This window comes from Pyrus communis, chromosome 9 (genome assembly GCF_963583255.1).
Source record: "Pyrus communis chromosome 9, drPyrComm1.1, whole genome shotgun sequence".
Lineage (NCBI taxonomy): Eukaryota > Viridiplantae > Streptophyta > Magnoliopsida > Rosales > Rosaceae > Pyrus > Pyrus communis.
In genome coordinates, this window is record NC_084811.1 from 4049069 (window position 1) to 4061172 (window position 12104).

Here is a 12104-nt window from a genome sequence, read left to right on the forward strand (position 1 = left end):
CCCCTGCCTCAATCCCTCTGCCACCCAAACCTTCGAAATACGGCTATAAAAACGGAACTCAAATTCTAACCTGATAAAAGATTCGAATGCACGTTGGTCCTAGGTTAAATCAGAAAACTTATTGAATTATTACTTCACTGTGGCCAGCTTATCACAACACAAAAGGAAATAAAATTTAAAAGAGAAAATGAATTCTTTGGGAGTTATTCAACTAAAGTTGCCCAGAAATGGGAAAAACAAAGAGATCTAACAAAAGATCGGAGTTTTCGAAACGAACACTTTAAGTCCTCTTCCAATCCACCATGGTAAAAACTAGTAGAGGATGAGATTGTTGGCTGTCCCACATCGCTGAGGGGAAGTAAAAAGAAAGAGTTAGCAGAAGACAGATTCATTCCCTCGAATGGCGACCAAAATATTATATTATATAAACACAGAAGTAAACATAGTTAAAAACCAGTTTCAATATGCAGAAACATTGATTAAACAAAAGTGAAAATACAAAAATGACAGCATAGCCGACAGGGAGAATAAGCATGCAACAATAGTTGAATTCATAACAACAGCTCATATGGTTTATACGTTGGATTTATTCTAATATAAATCAACCTTAAATGGTCTACAACATATAATAAGAATTTAATATTGGATATTAATGTAGATGTTGTGATTTGATCTCTTAATAAGATATCAATTTTATATTAGGTGTCTTGTAATACAAATTAGATTGATAGAGTCCTTGATTATACCTGCAAACCCTAGACACGCAACAAACGCTTCTCATAAAGTAGTTGTATCTAGCCAGGTGCTTTGTAGAAGATTTTGGTGTTGCCGCAACCTACATACTCTTCGCTTGGTCTCCAATGGCTATCGCTTCAAGCCTTTAAAGCAACTCTCACTCTAAAACTGAGTTCTAAACCCCCAGGAACAAATTTGAAACCCTAGGGAACAAATATACCCAATGAGATCAGAATTTTCATCAGCCAACTTGTCCCAATGACACTTGTTGGCTGCAAAAGAGATCTAGCCAAATCAATAGCCAGAAATTGACCACCATTAGACAGGTGTCAGAAAGCCCATGTGAGCTGTCTTAATTTGTGTGCCTACATAACTCAAAGTCAACGCTCTAAACTGGCTAGACAATCAAACTAGTCATAATGCAACACAAATAAAGATATGAAATGCACATGCATGAACAAACCTTTGAGTTGAAATGTGCCACTTCTCGAACATTTACTCCAGCAGCAACATCCCATAATCTGAGCATATTCTAAAGCTAGATTGAGTATGTGTGATGGTTCAATAACAGTATTTGACAAGAAAGCCAAACACTTAAAGCTAGACTTTGCATAATGTCATTTGTTCGCAAGACTCGAAGCTTGAATCATGTTGTCATAATTTTGTCACTTACAGCTAACTAATCCATGTGACATTTGTATTGTTTCAGGCTGTAATTGATCAATGTCTTGTCAACTCAGCAAGCCGTAGCGGCTTAGTTGATGTTGGGACAATGGTTTTAAGTTAATTTGATCAACATTGCATCTTAATTAGAATACAAGGGATAATCTTATTGCCCATAGATTGTTTTAATTAAGATGACATAGTATGGATTTTATTTCATAGGAGTTTGTGGAAGCTTCATCTTGCCCGTAGGTGTTGAATTTTTTTTCATGAAGTTAATTCTTGTGACATATAATCCAGTACTAGAATAATTTGCTTGCTTGTACGTGTAAATTAACCTAGTTTCATGAAGTTTTATTGGTGATTAAGTTTCATGTCTTCAATTACAAATATTTCCACTATGAGCCCCATTATAGGTTGTGGTTTAAGGCATGAAATTAGTTGCATCATGATGTATTTTTATCTCTTCATGAGACTTGTTGATGCAAAGTATTGGGCCCATGAAGGTTAATCAAGAATTGCTAAGGTACGCATTGTTTAAGTATTATGTTGTAAATCTTTTCAATTTGAACTATGATATCGGTTTAGAGGATAAAATTTGACTACTACAGCTTCCTTTGAACATCAAAATTGAAATGATATGAAATTGAATTTGTTATGGATGCATAGATTCATGATAGATGCACATAACTATTTCTGGCAGATTGTATGTCTTGACTAAAATTGGATGAATGACAAGTCTAATGGTCACCAAATGACCTGAATTTTTTATATGTTCTACATATGCATGTCTACTAAGTTTCTGAAAATTCTCGTAATTTTTTGCCATGTATTGTTATTATGGTGAATTTACTAGTAACCCATGCTGGTATTGACAGTTTTGCTGACAGATTGTGTTGGTCTTTTGAGAAGTCACTTTAGACTACTATTTTGATCTAAAACGACTTTATATTTTTATTTTATGAAGATTAGTATGTCTAGTTTGATCTATATAATTTTGGTAGTGACTAAGCTTATGAATTAATTATGGTAAATTCTAAAGTAAGTGTAACTTATTGCTGAAATTCTGTTTGACAACTTTGTGTTTGTTTTGGTATCTATTCTATTATGTCTAAAATATGAAGTAATTTTATTTTGGTATATCTTTGAAAGAATGAATTAATGAGTGTTTGCTCAAGTGGGAAAATTAGTGAAAGAAAATTGGTCTTCACTCATTAACTTATTTGTAATAAATGTATAAACTCTAAAAGCATAGTGGGAGTTGTTCTAAAGTTTTGAGCATTAAGTGGACTTGCATAAATCTATTAAAGTGTTATTCTATCTTCCATGAACATTTGGTTGCATGAATGAGTACTTGGTGTATGTGTATATTTTTCATGTTACTTGCAATCATTTGGATGCCTTGATTGATTATTTGTTAATCTTTATAAAGAATTTTGAGGCTCAAGGGGACTTAGCATAAATATAATTATTAATACAAACAAGATGGTTGTTGGATGCCTGATTTTGCATAAACAACGGTGAATGTCTTAGATTTTACTTTTCATTGAGATTATGTTATTTAATGTGTTAAGGAAAGATAATTTTGTAGTGAAATGCATTAATTGCCTCAGTAAGGGTGTTCCCACAAGCATATTTTAAAAGTATGATTTAAGTATTAATTTGCAAATTAAGTAACGATGTTGCAGATCAATGGGACCTTGAGTTTCATTTTAGCCTTACATTTGCAGATGACCTATAAGGTATGTATGATTTTTGAATCCATGTATTCAATCTAATCTTCGGTTGGATTCATTGAGTCACATTTTTATGTGTTGGTCAATTATCAAATGACTATATATCTAATATCAAGTTAATCAAAAGAACTTGTTATTGGCACTCCAAATTTCTCATTCTACACTCCAAACTTTCTATATTTAGAAAGAAAAATACACTTGTAAGGACTGTAGAATGAGATTTTTGGAGTGCCAATAACACTTCCCTAATCAAATTGTATTTTAAATCATAATGGAAGGGTTAATCTTCTTGCTTGTAGGTGTGGACTAATTCTTTTGGTTCGGCTTAAAATTGCATGACATGATTTATATGTTGTATTAGTTGTGAGGGTTTTTTCGTCTTGCTCATAAGTGTTGGAATTTTTCTCACACAAGTAACTAATATGGTATATGAACTAGTGTCAAAAACTTGTTAATTCATCTTGCTCATAGGTGTGGAATAATTATGTTTTATGAAGTTTTGTTTGCAACTGCAATAAAAGTTTACATTAAGGATGACCTGAGATGATAAAAGTTGAGACACATTCAGGTAATTAAAGTTTATCTATGTAATCATAATTTGACGGTGTTTCATGTGATGAGGATTTTACACTACAAGAAAAGTGATTATTAGGGGCGGAAAAAAATAATTGCCCCAATTAATTGACATTTGAGGCGGATTTAGTGAAAATGCAGATATGCATTAGGGGCGGATTACATGCAAACTAGGGGCGAATTAAATTGCCTGCATTAATTTAGGGACATTAGGGGGCGAAAATATTGGCCACAACTATTTATTTTTGTGTTTTTATTGAAAGAAAAAAAAAAACTTTATTTTCTGTTGTAATTCAAAATTTTATATTATTAAATGTAGAGTTAGCACGTAATCCAGCTTCTAACTTTTAAAAACCCTAAATCGCCTTTTACATTCCCATTTCTTCACTTTCTCAACCACGTTCCTTCACTTTCTCCACCACTTTCTTTCTTCTCACCAGCTTTCCTTTCGTTCTTCCTTCTTTCTTCCGTAATTCTTTTTTTCCTGGTCCAAGCTACTTGATTGAATCGAAGACTAGGAGATGATTCAGGGTTTCAAAAAATTTGAGATTTTATTTTCTGAGTTCCCCGTTTCTTTCCTCGTGTTCATGAAGGTAACAATTCCCACTATTTTCCCTTATTTATTTGTTATTATTTTATAAAACTTATACTTGTATATATTTTGTTTGTTACCAATGAAAACGATCAAACCCAGGTCTCTCAGTTTGGGCTTGGACATTTCCATCTTTGTTTTTGTTTGTAGGTTTTGATTGGTATTTCATCTGGGAAGGGTGACTGAGAGTGGTTGCTCATTTCATATTGGTGAGTAATTATTTACATATTGTTATTTAATATTGCATCTTTTAGTTGGGTTTCGTGTGTATAAATTTATTGAAAATTTTGTAACTTTTTGTGCTTTGACTCTGCAGGGATGACGAAAGACAGACATGTAATCTACATCAGTTGTTTGTTCGGATTAGAGAATGGGTCTTCATTAGATTTAGTTTTAAATTTTGTTCAAAGCCTTATGTACACTACTGGATTTGTAGTTCAAATATCAATCTGTCATGTTCATGTATGTTTTGTATCTAATGAAATGAAATCTGAATTTTTTTCCCCATATTTGCTGGTAATAGCTTCTTCTGGTTTTTGTTTATCAAGTTCTTGTAGGTTATTAATTGTGGAAAGAAAACCTTTTCCGGTTGAAACGAATTTCTCAAAATGCAATAATGGCTAATAAATAGTAATCTTATATTATAATTATAAAATACTAAGTAGGGGTGGAGCATTCTGCCTTTAATGTGCTAATTTCCAGCGTGTCATGCAAAACATGAGGTGCGGATGTAAAAACAATAGGGACGGATTTAAGAAAATATTTGCATCTAATTCTTTTAGCAACGCCTTTTTTAGGGGCGAATCATTTATCTGCCCTTTTTTTGTTTTTAGAGGCAGAAATTGATAATAAATGCCCCTAACAATAGCAAATAGAAGCAAATAAAATTGCCTCTAATAATTCATTCTCTTGTAGTGTTAGCATGTGTGATTATGAAGGTTCTAGGTTGTGTCAACCTTACAACCATATTAGTTCCATGTTGAAAGACTTATTTGACAGAAACTTGTATCAAAGATAGGATATTATCACAACTACATGGCCATTAAAGCGATATCAAGTATAAACATAAATATTATATTTGTAGACTAGTGGGAGAATGTTGGATTTATTCCAATATCAACCTTAAATGGTCTGCGAGATACATTAGGAATGTAATATTGGATATTAATGTAGATATTGTGATTTGATCTCCTAAGACATCAATCTTATATTAGCTTATTACAAGTAAGATTGATGGAGTCTTTGATTAATTATATGTGATTATGATACCTACCTTGTCACATCCCGGCTCGGGTGGGACCACTTCCCGGGCCCAACTTCACTACCGTAGCACGATATTGTCAGCTTTGGGCTTACCATTCCCTCACGGTTTTGTTTTTGGGAACTCACGAGCAACTTCCCAATGGGTCACCCATCATGGGATTGCTTTAGCCCCCTTCTCGCTTAACTTCGAAGTTCCTACGGAACCCGAAGCCAGTGAGCTCCCAAAAGGCCTCGTGCTAGGTAGGGATGAGAATATACATATAAGGATCACTTCCCTAGGCGATGTGGGATGTCACAATCCACCCCCCTTAGGGGCCCGACGTCCTCGTCGGCACACACGCAGCCAGGGTTAGGCTCTGATACCAAATTGTCACATCCCGGCCCGAAGCGGACCACTTCCCGGACCCGACTCCACTACCGTATCACGATATTGTCCGCTTTGGGCTTACCATTCCCTCACGGTTTTGTTTTTGGGAACTTACGAGCAACTTCCCAGTGGGTCACCCATCATGGGATTGCTCTAGCCCCCTTCTCGCTTAACTTCGGAGTTCCTACGGAATCCGAAGCCAGTGAGCTCCCAAAAGGCCTCGTGCTAGGTAGGGATGAGAATATACATATAAGGATCACTCCCCTAGATGATGTGGGATGTCACATAACTGATAGGCTGAAAATGAGATTTGGGATTCCTTTATGAACAGAACCTTAATGCCTTAGTCAGTATAAATACTAAGGTCCCTGTAAGCCCTAGACACACAACAAACGCTTCCCTTAAAGTAATTGTATCCGGCTAGGTGCTTTGTAAAAGATTTTGGTGTTGCCGCAACCTACATCCTCTTCACTTGGCCTCCAATGGCTACTGCTTCATGATTAGGTCAACCAACTTCTTATTTTGAGTTTTAATTATATAACCATATAAGTTTACATCATATATATGATTGAGGCATTGAGATTACAAGCCTCTTCTCGTAGGGTTTTGATATTCAAATTCCCAGCAGGATATTCTGAATTCAGACATTGCTAAGGTCAAGGGAAGCTTAATAATACAACAAGTTGAAAGAGTATCGCAGAAAGGGAAAAGAAAAATCATTATCATATTTTTAAAATGTGATTAATTTAGGAGATTATTTATTTATTTGTTTGGGAAACTATAAACATTTACCAGTTTTGGATGTTTGTATGTCGTATTGCCATGCATAGACTCAGCAATATAGATAATAGAATATTCTCCAGTCCAGAACTATAAGGCAGATGATACATTAATTTGGCTTGTTGTGGCCAATTTATCTGACAAAGAGAGAAGGGGTGCGGCAATAGTAGAGTGAAGTGTGTAATTTTGAGGTTGTGTTATTCCTTTTACGCAATGCTTTTATTGGCTTTTTAGCTATATAATGGTTCCTGAGATTTGCATAACTCCTCATTTTGGTCTATGAGATTTGAAATCAAAGTAGTCCATGAGTTTGTCCACCATCAATCATTTTGGTTCTTTTATGGAAAATCACCATTAAATAAGGCTAACATGATAAAAATACTTTCAAATTTTGTCAATTCATTTGGCCCATCATCTATTAGATTGAGGATATTTTTGTCATTTTGATCCTTATTTAATATAATTTTTTATGGAATGGCCAAAATGATTGATGGTGGACAAACATATGGACCATTTCTATTTATTTCAAATCTCATGAACCAAAGTGATGAATTATACAAATCTTAAGGACTATTTTGGCTAAAAAAAACCGTTTTTATTTATAGTAATAAGGAGGAAAAGAAACCTATTTCTCCAAGGAAATATAGTCCTAATACAATGGTGTTGATAAACACAAATCATCAAGACGATCAAATTATTTACAATCTTCTATTTTTTACCATGCGATATTCTAAACTACTTTTTGGAGGGTGATTGAGTGCAAGAGAGGAGGCTAACCTAAAATGATCTAGTAACATCTAAAAATCACTAACTCTTCTCTTTTTTAAGATGGTATTGTAAACTATTCTAATTTACAGAGATGGTGATTGAGCGCAAGAGGGCATGTTGATCTAACCCACGTCTGCCAAGTACTAACAATCTTTAGTTTTGATTGATTTTTTTTACTAGGGGATAGTTTCTTTATACCCATCATGTGAAAGATTTGGTTGACCTAGTAGGTGAAAGCAGTATACTCGAAGATTTGACTTTAACTAGCTTTTAGTCTAGTGGTATTTTCATAATCTTTCTATTTTGTGTTTCTGTTGAATTTCATGAATCATAACAGAAATCGAATGCCTGCAATAAAGAATTGCTAACCCCTTGCATAAAATCCAGAATCAAAATTTACACAAAATCTATTACAAACTCCTTACAGAAGTGGCTTCTCCCTACCTTCTTCAACTACGAATTTGCTAATGAACCGAGTTTATTCGAGACACAATCAAAGATACGAAGAACTTACACGAAAAACATTACATCAACTGCGAAATGCTTGCCGATAGCATTTGCACTTCTCAGCAGATTTCTGTTTTATGGTCGTCTATACCAATTTTCAATCGAACTATCGAACTATAAAACTATTTCGTTTATGGAAAGGGAAAACTAAGCTTTTTCGAAATTCAGATTGTGGCAAGAATTGTCACATGGGTAGGGACAATCTATGATCTTCACGCTTGTTCGGTCGAAATACCAATCTCCAACTGCTATAGCAATTGCCTGCATATCATCGGTCACACATAAACATTAGAGTTTGAAATTTAAGATCTCTTGATTTTTATGATTGGGGGAGAACTTGATATACTGTGTTGCATCAGAAACTCACCTTCTTTCCAATAACTGGGGAATCATCAGCAAACCATGTATCCTGCCTCTCGGATTGGCAGTGCGCAAAACACGAATTTATAAACAACCCGTTTTGTTCAGACATAGAGAACTGTTTTACTGCATTCAGCATTTGATTCCTGAATCCTGTTTAAAAGAAAAATAAAAATCATTACAAGCAGTACGAATTTAGTCATGTGTTTCTGAAATGCTATGAAATCTTAAGACTCAAAGTAATTCCTCAAATGTGGGATCACCTTGAAGAAAATTGATCTGTGATGGAGTACATTTTTCATGGTTTAATCTGCAATCGCGCCAGTAGCCGGCACGATCTGCTGCCGGTGGAGCTAAACTGGTCTGGATCTGTTTTCAAGCAGAATCAGTCAATCACTTATCAAACACTGTGCGGCATGGAACATCAGGTAAAACCAAATTTTAGAACCCTATAAAAGCGAAACTTTACCTGCCACGAATCATATGCTGCATTGAGTATAAACAGTGGGGTTTTGATGCTGGAGATCAAGTTCTGAGGGAAGAAGCACTGCAAGGAAGGATGGTAACTTAACAGTAAATAGCGGCGCACGTAACTTTTCGATTTTTCCACCTATCTTCACGTTAAGGACTGCAAAAGAAGAAATATATAGAAGGGAAAAAGGAAATGATTACCGAAGTCGGGTCAAGGTGATTAGTGCAATATTGTGGCAGATTTGGTTTCACCCCCTGTGATAATCATAAGAAAACCATAAGCGTGCATCGAAAACATGGAATAAATTAAAAGAAAAAAAGAAGAAGATAAAACATGAATTGGGGGTGGGTTACAAATCTTTGAGATCGAGTCAATACCTGCAAGCCGACAATGCCACTATATAAATTCCTGAGTGTGCGTCCACCAGAAACGTCATTCCTGCAAGTTGATACAGAATCACCATTAATATCTGTGTTAAATTAATAAGTTAGAGCAGGTATTCACATTGGACAGAGAGCGAGAGCGAGCATTCCGGATAGTACTTACGCATCAAGAAACAATCCAGCATCACTCAGGCACTTCACTTTCGTAGTTCCTGGCATTAAACCCCGGAACTTATCACAGTGCAAAATAGCTGCAACACCACCGGCAGAGCAACCCGAAAGAAGAGCCTGAAATACAATCTGTCAATATACTGAAAGATGTGGCATAGCATGAGAATAGACCTTAAACAAGAAGAACCTGCTTGGCGTAGCTCATGCCCTTTGACTTCAAGTCTTCCATTGCAGCCAACCATATACGCTCTCCTCTAAATTGCAGTTCCTTGGCCTAAAAGCAGAATCACAATATTTTAGCATCTGGTGAGCAAATATGAGTGAAAACAGTTGAGGTTTATGTTGATTTATCAGTTTTAAGCCAATTTTTTAGCCGCCAAATGATATCAAGGCCGCCATTTGGTAGAAAAATGTAAACAGTGAGAACATTCCACTAACCTTATCTTCACTATCCCCAGAAAAAGAAGCACCATCGCAATAACGAACCTTGACTCTGTTCCAGTTGAAAAAATCTGCAATCCCATAAATGATAAAGATGAGGGTCAAGACAGTTAAACGAGGAAAAAGCAGATGCGCAAGCATAGCATTAAGTTTGAGGAGCAAACCAGGATTTTCTTCAGCTTTATTGCTCAGTATTCCACTGAATACCAACTGTTTTTCCATGTATTTTGATGATCCCCGCCTTGTTGTTTTTCGATAAACACAAGTTCTAATGTTGTTACACCATCCTCCCCCCTGCCACAAGATGTTAATTCAAGTCAAGTCCTAAACTACGCCAATTGTCAGCAAATCAAAGGACTTGAGAGCCTTGTTTGGAAATCAATCAACCAAAGGGTGACATGATAAAAACCTGGTTTTCGTATAAAAAAAAAAAAACCATTGCACTACTGCAGATGATTGTAAAACTTGTCATCTGATTACTTTCATTCAAAACATGCTCTTAAGTCCGCAGTTTCAGAAACAATCTTCAAGATTTTGATACACAAAGGTATGAAGGTTAAGGGTACGCGATAAGACGATACTGCGTAACCACACGAATCACAAACCTCCAATTGAATGAGCCAACTATTTGCTCCTGACCCGTATCCGCGATGCAAATGATACCCCGGTAAGGTTCCATCCAAGCAGACTGCAAAATTCGAAAGAACGATTTGGTAAATTAAGCCAAAATAAAAATAAGACAGATCCCAAATAAATAATGAAATTCAAATCACTATCATTCAGGAATAATGAATAAGAAATTATTCACCCAATGAATTGGAAAACAAAAGAAAAGTAACAAATTTAACACCAATCACATCAGCTTCATGATAAACAGTATGCTAACAATTCAAGCAGGAATCTGACTCAGAATCTTTGACCACTGAAGGGAAAAAAGAACTGAGAAAACACAATTTCAAGTAGTAAATAAGATGTTTCCATGAGAATTGCAATATAAGCTAAAAGAAATACATAAATGGAGGGACAAAACAAGGCAATCAACATATAGCATACAATCTGTTATCTCACCTCTCCAAAAAAGTACAGAGAAAAACAGAGAAAGGTACTAAATTTATCAAAATCAAGCAATATGCAAAATATTTCGAATTGAAAAAAGAAAAATAAAGATGTGGGTTAGGCCAGTTCGTCACCACCTGTCCCCTTGCACAGAGTTCTATTCCAATCCTCGTAAACCAGAGTAGTTTAGAATATTGTCATGTAAATGAAAAAATAACAATATGCAAAATGTATATCGTAAGAGCGGAGATTTCACCTGCTCCTTTGGCCCCAGCTCCTCCAATGAGGGTCAGTCCTACCATCAGCAAGTTAGCTCCAACCTTTGATTCTCCATAGCCCTCCAACAAAGCCATCTCTGTTTCATTGAAGCCGTACTCCATAAACCCAGCAGCCCATTTGCTGAAAGCAAGTGAAATCACAATGCTAACCCAGAAAAGCTTCATCTTTGCTCTCCCTTCCGCCCTCTCTCTCCTCTCTGCTTCTTCAGTGGTTCAAATCTCTCTGCCACCACCCAAGTGCTGTAAAAATATGAACTTTTATTTATGAATAATAAAAAATAAACGGAAAAGAATTGAAGAAATAAGGAAAACTTTGATTTGCCTTGGTATTTGGCGAAATGGGTAGTGACTGGTTGCTATAACATTTCTTGGAAGGAAAAGTTACTCAGCTTGGGAGTTTATATGGAAGGAAATCAAGCTCGGTAAATCCAGAGAGAGAGAGAGAGAGAGAGAAACAGTGTGTGCAGGCCTTTTAAGGTTTACTGCACCAGAAGCACGCACCCTTCGAATGTTAATTACGTAATTTAGGAGGGTATTGGTAAAGCTACAGGGACAACGGGACAAGCTAGGTCACAGGACAATTACTGCCTTTGATTTGAGCGAGAACAATCATCGCCCCTTGATTAGATGGTCGATAGGAGTGGACCTACCATGGACATTGTTGTAGGTGACCTTTGGTCGTAAATATCGTGGTAATTGGAGTTCAGATCTTGTGCAGTGTTTTTTGACTTGTGTCCACTGATTAAATGGAAAGCAGAACTAAACAGTACATATAATTAATCAATAATTTTGGCGGCAAATTATTTTCCTTGTAAGCATAACCAAATGAATATTTTTTTTTATTAATATTTAGAGTGCATCTTTACGGAAAGAGATCTTCTTTGGATTCTTTCTACCAAATTCACCAAATCTACTAATCGGGACTCTTGAACTTGATCCAACGGCTAAAAACTAGGGTT

The 12104-nt window shown here is 35.8% G+C and overlaps 1 protein-coding gene across 1 annotated transcript; it reads right to left on the reverse strand.

Moving 5' to 3' along the window:
* Positions 1 to 7826: 7826 nt before the first annotated feature.
* On the reverse strand, positions 7827 to 11612 carry LOC137744847 (pectin acetylesterase 12-like). Its single transcript, XM_068484654.1, has 13 exons — positions 11468 to 11612; positions 11124 to 11385; positions 10417 to 10499; positions 9976 to 10105; positions 9809 to 9882; positions 9558 to 9644; positions 9363 to 9487; positions 9194 to 9254; positions 9017 to 9070; positions 8814 to 8891; positions 8608 to 8713; positions 8352 to 8497; positions 7827 to 8245 (listed from the first exon to the last, which is right to left on the reverse strand). Exons 2-13 carry the CDS (start codon positions 11308 to 11310, stop codon positions 8132 to 8134), a joined length of 1245 nt encoding a protein of 414 aa, XP_068340755.1. The 5' UTR covers positions 11311 to 11385; positions 11468 to 11612; the 3' UTR covers positions 7827 to 8131.
* Positions 11613 to 12104: the final 492 nt, after the last annotated feature.